Below are 18,753 nucleotides of genomic sequence, written 5' to 3'. Positions count from 1 at the left end.
CTCCTGTTTACTTCCATGTTTTTGGTATCACCACGGTGCTAAAAATAAAATGCTAAATGCAGCTTGTGGCTGGGAGATGTCTTTCCTTTCTAAAAGCAGGGAGCTCTAGCCTAGGAAGGTGGGGAGCACAAGTGACCCCAGCTGGGCAGTTTGCTTGAGCCAAAAACTTTAGATCCCATACAGAGTCTAATTTCCAGAGCTAAACAAAGAAGCAACCACTGCTTGACATTTCGCACATGCCAGCTTGCCAAATGCCTTGAATTATTTTGCCAAAAATTTGGGAGTTCAGCAGGATATCCAAAGCCCTTGGATTCAAATGCTGGTATCTCTTAATTTGGAAAAAAATATGCCTTTTGAAAGAAAGATTTGGTAAAATGTTGCTTATGCATTTCTGGTTCAGAGTGCAGCCACTTTCCCAGGAGCCTTGAATCGGCTGATTGCAGGGGCAGATGTCTCTATCTGGAAGGAGATGACTGTGGAAGCTGTGAGAGTATGTGCTTCCCTGTTCTCTAGGGCACCTCCTCTCCTCACCTTAGCCTGGCAGGGCCGTGTGCACCAAGGGAGGAGAGGAAGTCTGCACACAGACATGGAGATGGAAAACCTGTAGGGGCCTGACGCTGCTGTTCTACACAGCAGCATAGGAGAGTCTTTCAGGAACTCAGGAATTTTTTTTTTTTTTAATGTTTTTGCCTTTCTTATCTCTCTCTTCCTTCTGATTATGGGTGAATTTAGCCTTCAGGATAAATTGACTTCTGTTATTTAAATGTTATTTAAGCTGCACTATCCCACACAGTAGAACTCTTCACACAATCCAGCTGGAGAAGACTGTAGACTCAGAAACCAAGATCTTCACGCATTAGATGTAAACCTCGTGGCAGGAAGTATGTTTCGCGTGCTATTTTCGGAGAACTTCCATATATTCTATTGAAGCTCTTCGGCCTGCCCAGAGCTTTGTGAAGTTGGGGGTCCAAATGTTATCCTTGCCTTTTCCAGGGGAGGGAGACTGAGGCAGAGAGAAATTTCGTGACTTACCTAGGGTGATCAAGTGACCAGAGCAGTGAGCACAAAAGCAGGTCTGCAGTCCTGCATGTCCTCTCATGGGCACACACGTAGGACGAAGGCAAGCCGTGTCCATGACCCTCCTCGCCACCTTCAGCCTGGGGTCTCTGAAGTTGCTCTCAGCCCCTGACCAGCCCGCACAGATAAAGCCCCACCGCTTCCCCCAGCACTGCGAGAGACAAGCCATAGCTTCTCTAAATCTGTTTTCCCATTTCCACACAGACCATTTATGAAGCACTCTGCAAGGAGAACACAGGGAGCAAATGCAGCAATTTAATTAGCCTCTTGCAAAAATGCTAATCCAAACAAGATTTAATTATGATGTAGTCAACTTAGATAACCATATTGATTTGTGGTAAAGGATTTGTGTTCATTGCAAAATGAATTCTTCTTTCCCTTTGCAAGGAGCGGGTATGAAGAAGTTGAAGATTCCTTTTTTTCTTTCTTCTTAAGTTAAACCAAGCACCTAGACTAAATGTTGCAATTTGGAAAGAACCCTTGGTCTTGTTCCAAAATATTCTTATTCCCAAATATATATTCATAAAAGCTAATAATGGCATAAGTACAGATTCAAAATGATCGGCTTCATCAACATTGAAAAATTACAGGAAAAATAAGGTTATTTTTTGGTCATTTGTTTAGGTTATTAGCTGTGTGTGCGTGTGTTCAGTCATGTCCAACTCTTTGCAATCTCAGGCTTTCAGGCTCCTCTGTTCATGGAATTTTCCAGGCAAGAATACTGGAGTGGGTTGCCATTTCCTTCTCCAGGGTATCGTTTGACTCAGGGATTGAACCCCGGTCTCCTGCACTGGAGGGATCATGATTTGTAAATTGATATTTTTCAACGAATCAGAAGCATTACATGGCAGCCGGAAGCCCTGGCGGCTGCAGCAGCGTCATTTCCTTATTTCCCTCTCTTGCTACCACAGCCTGAGGTGTCCAGCATTGACCTGGAATTCTCCAAGGACATTTTGCTGTGTCTCTTCCTAGCCCATGAGATGTTTTCCTCCAGGTCCACAGGGCTTTTAGCAAGCTTTGGGATTATAATAGCAATGCCTAGTGTAGGTGTCTTGAAATTCCTTCTCAAAACCTGAACCTAGATGGCTAATATCATCACCTTTCTAATATTACAGCAAGAAAAATCAAACAGCAGATCATGGTCACCCAAGTGGAACCTAAAGCATTAAATCTATCAGTGCCTGTTCTTGTAAAGGAGTCCTGACGACTATTAATGACCATCAGAAAATAGAACTCTAATTTGTTTATCTCTCTCCAAAGTGGCATTTTACTACAACATGTGCCTCTTGTGTTTCAGCTGTAAGGAGTACAAAAATCTGAATTCCTTTTTTGCCATCGTCATGGGACTAAGTAATGTAGCTGTGAGCCGCCTGGCACTGACGTGGGAGGTAAGCACCAGCAGAGACCCAGCTGTGACTTTTGCCTTAAGAACAAAAGCACAAGCTCACCAGTGAGCTCTTTTTAACAGAAGTATCGCTCACACTTATGTAACAGTGGAAAAGGTGGGACACTTTGAGGGAGGTGATCTGTCTCCTTTTGCATCTGAGAGTGAATTTTAAATAAATAAATAAAAGGCATTGTCCAATGCAGTGGGGAGAGAAAGAGGGGGGTCTGAGTTTCTTGCTGTATACAATATAAATAATAATAAGTCTAGTTCCTAGGTGTAACCGGAATCAACAGCATTGCTTGCTTAACTTCAGAGGTCTTGCTCACAGATCCTGTTCTTCTCTGGTGTCTGCCTCTTGCTTTTGAAATAAGCTGTATCTGTAATTAAGAGAGGACAGAAGATCCATTTTTATCCAAGTAGTCATCTTGCTCCTGGGCGAATTAGCCAGAAGGCCAACTGTTTGGCCCAGCTTTGACCAAGTATCTCCTAACTACCTGGCAGACCTCTGTGGGTAGGAAGGAACAACAGTTGGCTAGAATTCAGTTTGGTGCCAAAGTTAAGCAGGTGTGTGGTGAATTTCTATGGCGAATACAATGAAAGTTTTGTTGACAGTTGGTTATTCGTGCTAGAGAACAGCTTCGTTTTTAATTAGCCAAGTACTCAAAATATGCCTGACCCCTTACATGTGGTATATAGTCAAAGAAATACTAATCTCTTATAGAACACAGACACAAAAATAGGCTCTTACTAAAAATAGAAAATGTGTCTGTAAGTGGGACACAAAAAGAGGGCAAGGAGTATACGAGAGAGACTTAATTCGCAAGGATGCTTTAAAAAAGTCCTGAAGTCAGCTGTTTGCATCTCTAAATGTTTTCCTTGAAACATTTTCCTCCCCACTTCCCTCTTGAATCTGTTTTTCTCCCTCTGTCCCGCCTCTGCATTCCCACTGTTTATAGAACAGGTCCTTACAGGTCCTTCTGTCTTGGGTTTCTCTGAAAATTCCAGGCAGATGCAGCACCCAGCAGCTCATCCCCCGAATATAGGAATGAGGGAATTGGTGAGGCCCGTGTGCCACACATCCCGGGCATCTTCCAGCTAGTGAAAGTTAATGCTGTCAAGAAATCTGAGCCGTGAAGCCAGGGTGCAAGCCTCTCCTTCTTGTAGCCCACGGCTCTTGGAATCTTTGGAAATCTAGGGTAACCTCTCAGAGAGTCTGCTTTCCTTTACCTGTTTCCAGCATTTAATCCTCTTGCAGAGTCCAAATGATTTGGTTGGGAAAATCAAAGAAGGTATGAAGGCTCATGGGGGTCGGGGAAGGCCAGGTCTAGGTATTCAAAATAGGAGCTAGACCTTAAGGCTGTAGCATGGAGGAACACCCTCAGAGTTCCCTTTCCTGTGGTCTAAAGAGAAAAACAGGAGGCTGCTTGGGGCGGGGGGTGGGGGTGGAGGGAATGGGGTGCAGGCAGCCAAGACAGGGAGTTGCATCATCTAGTCCTTCATTCCACAAGGAGAGGCAGAAACACATCAGTCTGTGAGCTTGTGTTCCCACCCTTGCATGCTGCTGCAAAGAGGAGAGCCCCCTCGCATCGTGTATAAGCCTTTATCTGTTAAAGTGAAATGGAACTGGGTCATTCTGCAGGGAGAGCTTTCATTCTCAAGCATCTCTGATTTGGGTTCATCTTCCTGGACTTGCCGACCCCCTCCCACGCACTTCCCACACCACAGCAGTGAGCAGCAGCGGCAGCCTGAGGGACAGTGCCTGCCTTCCAGGAACTAGAGAGCAGGTGGGAGGCAGTCCAACAAAACAGAAAATGGAGTGAGACCATGTGGCATAGGGGATGCTTCCACATAGAGGAGAAGACTCATCTGAGATAAAGCCAGTGGGAGTGAGGACCCAGAGCCGAGGTTCTCGGCCCCAGTGGTAATGACTTTGGGTAGCATCATTCTTTGTTGTATGCATGAGGGTGGAGGGGCCTGTCCTGTGCCATGGAGGGGGCTAAGCAGCATGCACGGCCTCAACCTACTGTATAACCAGTAGCACCTCCACCCACCCCACTATTGACATCAGGAAAGGTCTGCAGATATTACCAAATGAGGGTTAGTAAAAATTGACTCCACTTGAGAACCCCTGCTCTGGAAGCATGGGGTGTGGATTTTGTTATCGTTGCTGTTGTTCAGTCACTAAGCCGTGTCCAACTCTGCAATCCTGTGGACTGTAGCCCACCAGGCTTCTCTGTCCGTGGAATCCTCCAGGCAAGAATACGGAGTGGGTAGCCATTTCCTTCTCCAGGGATCTTCCCAACCCAGGGATTGAACCTATGTCTCCTGCACTGGCAGGCAGACTCTTTACTACCGAGTCACCAGGGAAGCCCATGGGGTGTGCACAGATAATAGTACAGAGAGACACAAGTTTTATTCGCATGTGCACTCCTGCCTTTGACCCAAAAGCCAGCTAAGTAAAGAAAGAACTAGAGTGACTGACGTAACCAGAAGTCCCGTCAACTCCTCATTTTATAAGTTGTCTGTGTTCACGGAAAGTTATCACTGAGCACGGTGATTTGAATGCTCCATGGGGCATGAGACTCTTGTATCCCTTGATGTCCATGCCAGCCTTCGTCCCTTTGAACTTCCCCACTAAACAAGGATATCAAGTTTCCCTGAAACCCAGCTTGAAAAGAGGCACTAGAACAATGAGTTTATTATGAGGGTACTAGTTCCTAGAAACAAAAGAAGATGTTCTACAGTGTTTAAGGGCTTCCCCAGTGGCTCATCAGCAAAGAATCTGCCTGCCCAGCAGGAGAAGTGGGTTTGGTCCCTGGATCAGGAAGATCCCCTGGAGAAGGAAATGGCAACCCACTCTAGTATTCTTGCCTGGGAAATCCCATGGACAGAGAAGCCTGCCAGGCTACAGTCCATGGGGTTACAGAGAGTCAGACATGACTCAGCAACTAAACAAGAACAGTGTTTAAATGGGAATAGGTCAAACCCATTCACAGAAGAGAGAGAAAAGAGAGAGGAGCTTTGAGGGGATTGCAGAGGCCTGACAGGCGAGTCACTTGTTGCCAGTGGACGTCACTGGGAAGCAGAACTGAGCGGGGCATCCGAGGCTGCCGACCTGGTCAGCACCTTCGTGGTCTTGGAACAGGGAGCATCACACTGCTCTTTGGGTGGCCCTGTCAGAAAAGTTCAGCTTCACTATGGGCTCAGGACCTAGCAAAGTGAGAACCAACAGATTGAAAAATGATTCCTCACTGACCTACTGGTGTAAATGTACGGCTACAGTCAGTGGTTTTGAATCATCTGCCAAGATAAAACCATGAGAAATTACTAAATTGAGAGAACTACCAATTTTTGTATTAGAGCAGGGCTGAGAAATCCTGTGGGAGAAATGCTTGTGTAGGAAAGCGTAGCGCAGAGAAGAGAAACGAGAAAAGGAGGCAGGAGACGTGAATTACAGAGGCTCTGACCATCACCAGCTGTGTGACTTTGGCATGTCATTTAATCTGATGGTTAATTTCTTCTGTCTATAAAACACAGTTTTAATCTAGCCAAATAAATATGTATTGAGCATTTACTATGTACCTGACATAGTGCTGCTACTCTTTTAGGCCCTGAGAATACAGCCGTAAAAAAACTGATAAAAATCCCTGTTCTCTTGTAGGTTACATAGTAAAGGAAGAGGAGGGTTGAACTAGGTAGTTTCTAAAACTTTTAATTGTAATAATCTCTAAATTCTTCATCGTGGGAATCTGAGAGTTTAAAACAGTGTGGGGGGCAGGGGGGCAGTTAATGCCAAACCACTTGTAGTCCGGGAATACAGCCCTCTTTATGAATAATCCATTTCAGAAAACATTATAGAAAGCAGTAAGACCAAAAGCATCCATAGTTAATTTAGGTTCAACTAGGTTAAGACTTTTAAAAGATGAGATCCTTAAGATTATCCTCAAATGACAAGACAGATTACAGTCTAGCCTGTCTTAGAGATGTTTGATTAAGAGCCAAAAGAAGTACATTTCCCCTCGAAATGGTAACACACGATACATATCTAGATATTGAATCTGACATATGAGTGTGGCATTTTCATTTCATTAACAGAAACTGCCAAGCAAGTTCAAGAAGTTCTATGCAGAGTTTGAAAGTTTAATGGTAAGTGACAGTGGCTGCTTTATTCCATTCACTGTCTGCATTAATCCAATTTCTGATTAGCTGAAGTTCTCATTTCAGGAATTTTATCTGTCCTTGTATGACTTTAAGAAGTTTATGATCCCATTTTAGTGCTGCTAAAACAAGCATGTCTGACTAATGAATGGCACTCTCAGGTCCTAACTTAAAGAGGACTTATGTCCCACATAAGGTCAATTTGTATAACTAAGAAAAGCAGTGTAATGGGATCCTTTCCATCCAGCACAGGTTGGCCAGGGTCTGGAAGCTGCATTTTCCTTGGCTTGCCAAATTATTTTTCCCCATCGGCAGGGAGGTGTTCACAGAAAAGGAGTGAGTGGGACTTGGCAGGAGTCATAGGAGAGTTTCAGAGAAGGCAAGTCGAGACTGGCAGTGCAAAGCAGCTAGGAGGGTGAGCTGGACTCCCCGGAAGGAGGCCGTGCTCCCAGGAGAAGGGGACTCTTGTGGTTGGGGGTTGTTTAACATTTTGTGTTGGCTCTCAAAGGGGATATTTTCCCTAGATCCCTGGAGGCGTGTCTTCCTTTCAACAAAGAAAGGAAACAAAAAAATCTATTTATTTTCCTGTCATACGGGAAGTTGTTTTAAAACAAAAATCCATTTGTTTAACTAAATTTACCTTTCTTTTGTAGCTACACTTGATTCAGAACTACCTGATTGGGAGATAACAAGGCTGGGTTGGGTCAGGAGGTAGAAGGGGGTGGTGTATATTTCATTCGTCCTTAACCAGCATCTCTGTTTCTCTAAAGGATCCTTCAAGAAACCACAGGGCCTACAGGCTGACAGTAGCCAAATTGGACCCTCCTCTCATCCCCTTCATGCCTTTGCTCATTAAAGGTAATTCCAAGGAAATGCACAGGACGAGCCAGTGATGAGTGTATGGGGAAGAAAAGGAACAGGTGCCTAATCAGATTGACCTCCTTGGGAAGAATGATCCGAGTTTCCCACCTTCCTTGGCGTCTCCCCTCTGCCCTGACTTTTCTGAAAGGGTTGGCAAGATTATTGCAGGAGCGGGAGTCTGTGTGTGGTTTGGAAGACTTGAGAGTGAAACAGAGGGTTAGTTTGGAAATTTTAACTAAGCTCAGGTAAAATGCTTTTAGAAAGTTAAACACCTAACATAAAAGGAACTATTATCGGCTTTTTTCAGCTGCAGTGTTATGCAAATCCTTCAGCATAATCTAATGGTGCTATTGTGGTTTCTTTGTATGACATATTTCTGTTAGTGATTAGAATGTGACTTTTATTTCTTTGCAGATATGACATTTACTCATGAGGGGAACAAGACGTTCATTGACAATCTCGTAAACTTTGAAAAAATGGTACGTGTACAGTATTGTTAACCTTAATGACGATGTTTTTTTAAAATAAAAATTTGCATTTGTACTAATAAAGGAAATAATTTCCATATATGCTGCCACCTTGAAAAGCTAGTTACACATAAAGGAGTTTTGAAATACTCGGTTCAAATTGGCTACGTCGTTTAGTCTGTCAGTCTCCTCTGTGACACTGAATGGTGTTTGTGCTGCGGCCTCAGCGGCAGCTAGCTTTTTTGCCGTGTGCCTCGTCCTCCGCTGCCTGTTGCTAAAATGCACGAATGTTCCAGAGCGACTTCCCTGTTGTTTTGTTGTTTGTGGAGCTAGACCGCCGCAGGATGCCTTTGAAATGTTGATATGCTGAGGCTGACTTCAGTGCATGTAGGTAAAAGGCAGCTCTACAGAAGCTCTTTGTTACAGAGCAGTCAGTCACCTGAATGTGTGCTCCTTAGTCCAGTAAAGTTCACCCAAGTTCAGGGCGGGAACTTGAACATCTTAACCGAAAACAAAATTTTTTTAGAAGGGAACAGTTGTGTGGAAGTGGTGCACATTCACTGTTTTCCAGCCCCTCCCACACCACCCCCCAGCCCCCCAAAAAAGCATTCATTACTTTGCAGTTAATTTTCTCATCTTCTGTGAAGCAATAAGGCAGGTCTTGCCAAAGCCTTTCTTTAGCGACATAGTGCATGCTCATGGCATGCTCCATTGTCTTCTAAATCCTTTGGCCGCAGCCCGCATGGATGGGGAGGTGCGATATTATCTCTGTGTGGATGAGCATGTGCCCGGGGTATACTTTGCAGCGGTGAATGTGGCACCACAGGAAAAGCCCAGGGCTGAGAGTTCAGGAGGCATGAGAGTCAGCTTCATCACTTTGCAGCTGTCCCTTAAGTTCTCCATGGGTCAGTTTCCCCTACAGAAAATGGGGTGGTGCCCCCCACCCCCCAGCTACCCCTGGGGAATCACTGGTAGGGCCAGGGTATTTAACTATTCCTGGAAGTCATAGAGTGTTATAAGCATTCTTACCAGAAAAATTGTTCTGTTTCCTGAAATCCAGCTAATATGTGGGACTCTGGGAGAATTCAAAACATCCCACAGTCATCCTGTAAAGATCATACTATTCAGCCTTGAGAATGAGCTTATCGCAAAGCTCAGCCTGGTAAAGAACAGCAGCAAGTGCTGGGCACCAGGGCCTGCATCTTAAGCTTCTTAGGAAATGGCACCTGAGTCCACACTCCTCAAGGACACTCTGTGGGGTGGTTTAGTCACTAAGTCATGTCTGAGTCTTGTGACCCCACAGACTATAGCCCACCAGCTCCTTGTTCAGGGGATTCTCCAGGCAAGAATACTGGAGTGGGTTGCCATTTCCTTCTCCAGGGGAATCTTTCCAACCCAGGGACTGAACTCAGGTCTCCTGCATTGCAGATTCTTACCAACTGAATTCGCCCTCTGGTACAGATTCTTTAAAGTCTGTGCTAGAGGGCAAATATTTCTTAGCAGTCTCCCCCTCCACCCACACCAAGGGTAGGGTATGAACATCTCTATTGTTGTGTCAGTTGAATAATTCTATGATCAAAGTAAAAACATTTGTTCACTTATTAGTATGGAGAATTAAACATAGTTCCCTAATTTCTCAAGAGAAAACTTGTTTTCCAGAAATGAAAGATATAGCAAATAGGTAAAGAACCTTCCAGATCACTTAGGCAGAAATACAGACCAAAGGGTGGTTAAGCCAACCATTTGACTATAAAAACACATGTGCACAGAGGCGTAGAAGTCAGTCTCCTAAAGAGTTGATTGAGCTTTAGAACTTTTGATTATTAATGTTAACTGAACAGAACAAACAAGAAAAGCAAAAATACCTGTCAAGGAGGATGAAATTTGTCTCATCTGGATCTTTAGATCTTGGTGTCGCATCTGTAACCTGGGAAGGAGAAGTCAAGACCGTATTTAATGGACATTAAGGGAGTTCCCCTGCCCCATCTCTGTACTTCATGCCCACAGCAGTGTGTTCGTACATGCCTGGCAGTGAGGAGAGAGGTCCTTCACAGCCTGCTCTGACAGAGTCCACTTTTGCTTGAAAGCAACTGAAGAGCTAAGATAGCAGTTCAGCTGCAATAACAGAAGCCCGAATTAATGATGGGTTACGCAAGATAAGTCTATTCCTTTCTCACTTACATGTCTAAGTGTGGCAGCTCTGCTCCAGGAAGCAGTCACAATTCCAGCCTTCTTCTCTTGTGCCATTTCACCATCCATATGGTCCAAGATGGTGGACCAGCACCACCCCCATTCCAGCTAGAGGGAGGGGGAAAGGAAAAAGGTGAAGACCTGCTTCTTCCCTGTAGGGATGTGACCCAGAATTGCACGTAACCACTTGGCTCACCTTTTATCAGACAGAAAAAACATAGTCGCATGAAAAGAAAGAACATGTAGCCCTTATTTTGGGTATCCAATGCCCCACTCAAAATTAAGGGGTTGTAATTACTATGAAAGAAAAGGGGAGAAAGAATACTGCAAGAGCACTATTATAATGGTTCTCTGCTCCAGCAGTGATACATTTTATTTCATTTGCTAAATCACAGTGTGAGAAAGCTGAATTTTATAACTGCCCTTCCATGAGTTAGGTGTTACTGAAAAATGAACTGGAATTTCAAAAAAGGATTTATGTTTTTTAAACCTGGCTTTGACCAGCCTGGCCCTTGGTGCCAACTTTTCTAACCTTTTCTCCCCATAAGCTAGCCCACCCTGCTCCCATACCACCACCACCGCCACTTAACTCCCACTAGTGACTGCTGTTAGTACTGTATTCCTGGGGAAGGACGTATCTGTTTCCCTTTCCAGGTTGATATGTGCGCAGCTTGCCCCTCATTCATCAGCGAGGCCACGGTGGTGAGCAAAGCTGGCAGCCTTCATGGGGCTGGTAGGCTGTATCCCTTGAGGGAGTCCCTGCCCGGGGCAGAAGTCACCTGGGTAGTTGGGGACACAGATGCTTTTTTTTGGTGGCAGCATTGCACAGTCACAGTGAGCTGCTGTGCCAATCCTAAGTATTTTTATTTTGAACCTCTTCACCCTTGGGGTATGAAATGAGGATTAGAGAATTTGTTGCATATTGGTTTTCAGGATTTATGAGTATGAACAAAAGAGAATTCACACTCTGATCCTATGCAAAAAAAAAAAAAAAAACAGACATTCTTTCATTTGGGGGAAACATAAAGGAGTATTCAAAAAAATGTTTGAATAAAGCCCTTTGTAGCTTTCTATGGCATACATGAATATTTATAACATTTAGGAGGTAGACTAGCAATGGATCAGAGGATAATATGCTGGCCGGCTGCCACTACCCCAGGCTGCACGAAGCATGCTGATAGCCACAGTTGCTGCTGTATTAGGAGGTTGGTTCTATTTCAGACATACCCATATCTAGGTGAATTTATTTATTAATATTATTTTAAGATAGTCATTTTATTTGGAATGAGAAGTCTGAGGAAAACCTCTGTTCTTCTGGAAACATTAACAGAAGCTAATTTATAAAGGAAGAAAAATGTTTTGAATCATTATATTTGGGTATTGCTAATCATGCCGTTACATTATTAGCAACAATTTTCTATCATCAATAACATTATTACAAGATTCATGGTGAGAGCACTGGACTTATATCAAGCTATGGAAAAAAGAATCTCCACGTAAAACTCTATAAGTGTTCAAATCTACCCATTTCCCAGACCTTTTCAACACAATAGAAATCTTTCAAAGGACTTTGAAAGTTTACTTCTTTATACAGAATACATGATCTGGGCTAAATGTAGATTTTCCAAAGGGTATGTTTCAAAGCAATTAAATATGTGTTGAGTGTCTAAGCAAAAAATTTTGCTAGGAAATATAAAGAAAGTCCTTGGCTTTTAGATTATATGCAGTTGAAAATAAAACATAACACATAAAAATCAATAAAAGATGTAAAACTAGTTCAAAACAGTAATAAAAGAGATGTCAGAATGGAGAAAAGACAGTTTCTTCAGCAAGTTGTATTGGAAAGTCTGGGCATCCACATATAAGTCAATGAACTTCGAACAATCCCTCACACTATACACAAAAACAAATTCAGAATGGCTTAAAGACTTAAATATAAGATATGACACCATAAAAATTCCTAGAAGAGAACAGAGGGAAAGCATTCTCTGACATAAATTGTAGCAATGTTTTCTTAGGTCAGCCTCCCAAGGCAATAGAAAAAGCTAAAATAAACAAATAAGACATAATCAAACTTACAAGCTTTTGCATAGCAAAAGAAACTATAAACAAAATGAAACCTAAGGAATAGAAAATACTTGCAAATGATGCAACTAACAAGGGCTTAATTTCCAAAATATTCAAACCGCTCCAACAACTCAAAAACAACCAACCAACCTGATTAAAAAAAAATGGGCAAAAGACCTAAATAGACATTTCTCCAAAGAAGACATACAGATGGCCGACAGACACATGAAAAGATGTTTAGCATCACTAATTATTTGAGAAATGCAAATCAAAGCTACAATGAGGTGCCACCTCATACCAATCAGAATGGTCATCATCCCAAGATCTACAAATAACAAATGCTAGAAAGGGTATGGAGGAAAGGGAACCCTTACACACTGTTGATGGGAATGTAAATTGGTACAGTCACTATGGAAAACAGTACAGAGGTTCCTTAAAAAACTAAAAATAGAACTACCATATGATCTTCCCTGGTGGCTCAGAGGTTAAAGCGTCTGCCTCCAATGCAGGAGACCAGGGTTCGATCCCTGGGTCGAGAAGGAAATGGTAACCCACTCCAGTATTCTTGCCTGGAGAATCCCATGGACGGAGAAGCCTGGTGGGCTACAGTCCACGGGGTCACAAAGAGTTGGACACAACTGAGCGACTTCACTTCACTTCACCATATGGTCTGTCAATCCCACTTCTGGGCATATATCCAGAAAAGATGAAAGCTCTAATTAGAAAAGATAACACACACCCCAATGTTCATGGCAACACTATTTACAATAGCCAAGACATGGAGACAACCTAAATGTCCATTGACAGATGAATGGAGAAAACAGATGTGATATATATGTGTGTGTGTGTTAACAGACTACTGCTGCTGCTACTGCTAAGTCACTTCAGTCGTGTCCGACTCTGTGTGACCCCAGAGATGGCAGCCCACCAGGCTCCCCCGTCCCTGGGATTCTTCAGGCAAGAACAGTGGAGTGGGTTGCCATTTCCTTCTCCAATGCATGAAAGTGAAAAGTGAAAGTGAAGTCGCTCAGTCGTGTCTGACTCTTAGCGACCCCATGAACTGCAGCCTACCAGGCTCCTCCTACTCAGGCATAAAACAGACTACTACTCAGGCTTAAAAAAAGAATACCATTTGCAGCAACACAGATGCACCTAGAGATCATACTACATGAAGTCAGTCAGATAAAGACAAATATCATATGATATCACTTACATGTGGAATCTAAAAGTGATACAAATGAACTTATTTACAAAACAGAGACAGACTCAAAGACATAGCAAACAAACATGGCTACCAATGGGGAACCAGGGTTGAGGGGATACACTGGGAGTTTGGGATTAACAGATGCACACTAATATACATAAAATAGATAAACAACAAAGACTGTATAGCACAGGGAACTATATTCAATATCTTGGTAACAGACTATAATGGAAAAGAAAAAATATAGACTTATACATGTATATGCATAGCTGAATCATTTTGTGTACACCTAAAACTAATACTGTAAATCAACTATACCTCTATTTTTAAAAAGGTGTGAAAAAGCAAAATGCAAAGGAGGTAGTAACTTCTTATATCAGAGAAAAATAAAACCATGTTAAATACAATATAATATAATCAAATCCAGACTTGTTACTCTGAGCACCCATTCAGCCTCATCTCACACTTCATCTTCTCTGTACTCAGTCCAAGTTAGTGAGACCAACCTGCTTTCCTTCCTTTCTGCCTCAGGGCTTCTGCACTAGCTGTTACCTTTGCCTGAAACTGTCTTCCTCCAGCCTTCACCAGCCTGACTTTCACATCATTCAGGTCTCAGTTCACGCGTCCCTCCCTCCAAGCAGGCCTCCCTGACCACTCTTCAAATGTTCTTCTATGCTCCACACCTCGCCAGCCAGCTGATTCTCAACAGATAACCTTGCTTCAACAACTGGCTTCACGTTTTAAAATGATCTTTTTTATTGTCTCTTCATTGCTTATCTTCTCCACTAGAATGTAAATGTCCTAGACCAGTTATCTGATCTATTCCGTTCACTGATATTTCTCTAGCACCAAGAAAGGTGTCTGGCATGTCATAAGTATGAAAGAAATATTTGTTGCATAAAAGAATAATCCTATTCCGGTGTTAGATTTAGCGAGATAGGACAACACACTAAAGCATTTATAAAGGAATTTATGTAACGATTTAACCCAAATGCATTTTTCTGTCTTATTAGAAAACCTGATAAAGCAGAATGTCCCAAGCATCTTCTATTACCAATACGTTACCTCAGTGGACACTATTCTGTCCACCCTCCTCCCTGTGGTGCTCTGTCGGTCCTTGAGTGCCCTTCCCTGCACACAGAGATGCACAATACTCTGCAAGAGCCCACAGAGACATCTGCGCTGCCATGGCCATGGCCATCGTATGTACAGTATACCATGAGCATCATGCTTATTACATGCTTGTATCTGTATGCCACTCACCTCTTAGATATTAAAGATCTGTAGGATGAGACAGGAGCCAGGATTCTTCCTCAGGGAAACATATAGTGAAGACTGGCTCAGCTCCTGGGCCATTTTATCTTTTATCTCTGGTCCTCACCATGCATTTATTTCCACTTGGTTGCTGTCATGGGCACAATCTTGGCAGGTGAGAGGCAGATATACTTCTACATATATACGTGGAAAAAAATTATTGTCCCAGTATATGAGGATCTGAGTGAAATAATCAGAATGGTGTGAATGTGGTTTTACACATGGTAAGCTGGGAGTAATTGACTGAGGTCCTGTATCTGACAGGATGGGGGCAGAGTCAAGTCAGAAGGGGCAGAAAGAAGAAAGGAGAGAGCAGTCTGGCCAACCTTTAAGAACAAGGTGGGCAAAGGTCTCAAGGGGCAATAGAAGGAAAGACATAAACTGTTGAGGGCAGGAGTGCCTACTTAAGGGAGCAGGGAGGGAGCTTGGCCTGAGGGAGGAAGGCTGTTTCCACAACTGCTATGAAGGGCAGGAGGTCAGGAGAGGAACAGTGCCAGGTGCTACCGCCCGGAGGGCCTGCTGGCCTGAACCTGAAAAGCAGACAAAGGAGTCTGCTCCCCTCCAGGGACAGGAGAGTGAAGGGAAAGCTCAGACCCGGCACAGGAGTCAGTACAGAGCTGGCCAGAAGAGCAAGATGGCTGGGGAGAGCTGGTGGGCTGTTGGCCATCTGGATAGGAGTGATGGTGTAAGGTGGCCAGCCCATCCCTGAGGGGAGGGTGCCACAGAAGGTAAACAGGGAAGCCCAGACCCCAAGGACCCATCTGAGAAGAGCCCTCTCTGACACCTCCTTGGATTCAAGGGAAAGGAATTACTTGCCTCCTAGTTGGAGAAGGTGATGGCATCCCACTCCAGTACTCTTGCCTGGAAAATCCCATGGGCGGAGGATCCTGGTAGGCTGCAGTCCATGGGGTCACTAAGAGTCAGACACGACTGAGCGACTTCACTTTCACTTCTCACTTTCATGCATTGGAGAAGGCAATGGCAGGCAACCCACTCCAGTGTTCTTGCCTGGAGAATCCCAGGGACGGGGGAGCCTGGTGGGCTGCCATCTCTGGGGTAGCACAGAGTTGGACACGACTGAAGTGACTTAGCAGCAGCAGTAGTTTGAGGGAGATCTGCACTGGGAAAGGAAACGGCAACCCACTCCAGTATTCATGCCTGGAAAATCCCATGGACTGAGAAGCCTGGTGGGCTACAATCCATGGGGTCGCAAAGAGTCGGACACGACTGAATGACTGAAGGACTTTGTGTGTGTGTGTGTGTGTGTGTGTGTGTGTGTGTGCGCGCGCGCGCGCAGTGGGGACCACAGCCTCAGAGCCTCTCACATGGGCCAGGCATGACTGCCCACAGCTGTTCACTCCCTTGCTAGATGGCATCTTTGTGCTGGTCACTCTGCAACTCAGACCCTAGGAAGGACATCTGCCTCTGGGTCGCTCTGTTTACAGCTTGATACAGAAATACTACTAATGTTACTATATTTTATATATATAATGTATATAAATAACATTTAATACAATCAATAAATACCTGACACAGGGTCACTGGGTATGCACTGTCTACACCTTTATCCAGACCAGACTCTCACATTGGTCAGCTGTCCCACTGACCTGCCCAATAGGACAGGCCCAAAGCCTGGGAGGTGCCCTTAAAAGGGTTGGTCTTGTTAAGACACATTACCAGGTTATATGTGAGTTCTTTGGACTACTCTTGCAAATTTTCTTAAAATTTGAAATTACTTCAAAATAAACACTGAGGAGAAAAAAAAAAAAACCTGAGGGTAGTTACAGAAACCTTGGCTTGCTACCTCATTTTTCCTTCCTGAGCTTCCCCGTGTGAGTTGACATCCTGAGGGAGATTCATCAGCTTTCAGTTGGGTCCTTGTCTCATCCCTGTAGGTGAGGAACTGTATAAACATAATTCTTGCAAATAAGTTCTGAAGACCTGTACTTAGAATTAGTCTCAAGGAAAGTCTCAAGGAAATTTGGAATGTGGATTCCCAAGGGGAAGCCTGGCATTCTTGGTTTGCATCCACCAGCGTAGGCTGATGAGTGAACCCTAAGTGGGGCCTTCCCAGGGCAGGGGCTGGGGGGGGTGCTGTATCAGAGTCAGGGCAGGTGTAGAGAAGGACTTGCTCTGCCCACCTGCTCTGATCCAGGTGCCTTCTAAAGCAGCATGTTCTCCTCACTTCGTCCCTGAATTACAAATCATTGTTTTAACAAGCCAGTTGCTAATAGGAATGTGTCATAACCCTGGGTTTGCTGGGATGGGAAAAACAAAAAAAGATGAGAAGCTCTGCTTTGGAGTGATCAGGTATTTTCCCACTGGCTAGCATTGTAGGAAAGTTGCCTGGCCTGCTCCAGGCAGGCCAACCTGCTCCAGCAGGGCCCCAAAGCCTAGGGTATAATTTTTGGCTTCATCCCTGCTGTGGCAGTTGGATAATACAGCCTATATCTTTTAACCTTAGTTTTTGCCAACTTTCACTGAGAATAGCAATGAATAAACAGTCACCCGCTGTCAAAAATGACACACAAGACTTAAGTCTGCAGAAGAACAGAAAGACTAACTGGATGGCTTTTGGTGATGATAAATGCAAAATTCTCCACATTGGCCCATGAAACCACCTGCACATCTACAGAGAAGGAAGTTCAGTGAAGAGGGCTGAGAGGTTTAATTAATTCACTAGAAGTTCAAGTATCAGCAATGTGGCTTTTTTTTAAATTGTGGACTTCAATCTAGAGAGCTGTCTAGAAGAGACCTGAGAAATTGTTGAAGAAAATGGGGATATTTAGGCTGAACCAGAATAGATGTGGGGGTGAAGAGAGGGCCATGATAGTATCTTCAAGTATTTGAAGAACTGTCCTAAAAGAACTAAACGTGTTTGTTGTGGCTTCAGAGCTCAGAGATAGGATGCTAGGATAAGCGGGGTGAAAAACAGAGGGGCAAACACTTGGGCTCAAAATGATACGGAAATGTCTAGTAGTCATAAATGTTGAAAAATGCAAGGGGTTGACCTTGGAGGTAATGAGTTCCTTATTGCTGGATGCATTCAAACAATGAGGGGCCAGTATCTGTAGGCAAGCTTTGATGGCATTATGCCCCTGGAGATAGTTAAGGGAACTTCTGAACTCTCCTGCAAACCCAGGAAAGCACCTGTAGCATATTAAATATTGCATTCCATGGGTCAGTGGGTACAGACGAGGGTAGGGTTATCAAGTTAACTCTTCTTTGGCTTTGAGAAAGCATTCTGTAGCTGCAGTGACCAGCAGAGCTAATGGAGTCCGGGCTCTGCTACTGCTAATGTTACATCTTCTAACATTATTGTGCAGCCATCTCAGAGAGAAAGAATGGGCCTCGTTGCAAAGCCAGATTTGGATTGCAAAGTTAAACTGAAGTTATCTTTGAGTACAATTAAAAGGGATACGTCAAAATTAAAACCATTGTTAAAATTAATCAAAGATTTAGAAAGGGAGAATGAACTCCAGAGCTGGAAATTACTGATTTAAACAATTGTTCTCACATTTTAAACTACATAATGAGCTAAAAATTATGAAGCCTCAGAGTATAGCTGTAAAGAGTAGTCTTAAAACCAAAGTCAGAATGAAATGTTTTAGCTTTCAAAACTAAAAAGCAGAACAATTACTCCCTACAAAATGGTATAGGAAGAGGTTTCTGACCCCTGCTAATTATTTTATTATTCTTCAGAGGGGCATACTGGCAGCATTTCCCAGGCTTCCTAGTAATTACATTCCATTCAATATCTGAAGAATTACAATAATTCTACATGGAATATACTTGTGCCCTTCGGATGCAAAGCCTTTGGAGAAGTGAAAAAACAACTTAAAGTAAATTAGCAGGAAAATTATCGTAGTTACTGTTTATTTCAGGGCTCCATATATCAGAGGCTAATTATACATTGTATGTTACGTTTTCTTGGAGGTATTTGTAATATATTTCTCGTGCTGATCAACGGATGTGCTGGTTTTCAGGATCCTTTATGAAAGTGAAGCTCAAACTTTTCCGATTACTTC

The 18,753-nt window shown here is 43.6% G+C and overlaps 1 protein-coding gene and 1 long non-coding RNA gene across 4 annotated transcripts in view; one reads left to right on the top strand and one right to left on the bottom strand.

The window, feature by feature from the left end:
* Positions 1 to 18,753, top strand: part of RAPGEF4 (Rap guanine nucleotide exchange factor 4) — a 330,219-nt gene that overhangs the window by 305,655 nt on the left and 5,811 nt on the right. For all 3 annotated transcript variants that reach the window (NM_001192902.1, XM_015474949.3, XM_010801907.4), the window contains 4 exons: positions 2,375 to 2,465; positions 6,560 to 6,610; positions 7,393 to 7,480; positions 7,898 to 7,962. In NM_001192902.1, the coding sequence (NP_001179831.1) occupies positions 2,375 to 2,465; positions 6,560 to 6,610; positions 7,393 to 7,480; positions 7,898 to 7,962 (295 nt within the window). The remainder of the gene's footprint in view (positions 1 to 2,374; positions 2,466 to 6,559; positions 6,611 to 7,392; positions 7,481 to 7,897; positions 7,963 to 18,753) is intronic.
* LOC104971159 (uncharacterized) lies at positions 1,319 to 10,061 on the bottom strand. Its single transcript, XR_804759.4, has 2 exons — positions 9,816 to 10,061; positions 1,319 to 2,841 (listed from the first exon to the last, which is right to left on the bottom strand). It is a non-coding gene; the product is annotated as an uncharacterized lncRNA (long non-coding RNA).

Source organism: Bos taurus, chromosome 2 (genome assembly GCF_002263795.3).
Source record: "Bos taurus isolate L1 Dominette 01449 registration number 42190680 breed Hereford chromosome 2, ARS-UCD2.0, whole genome shotgun sequence".
Lineage (NCBI taxonomy): Eukaryota > Metazoa > Chordata > Mammalia > Artiodactyla > Bovidae > Bos > Bos taurus.
The sequence above is the reverse complement of the archived record's forward strand: the minus strand, read 5'-3'. Positions and strand labels throughout refer to the sequence as shown.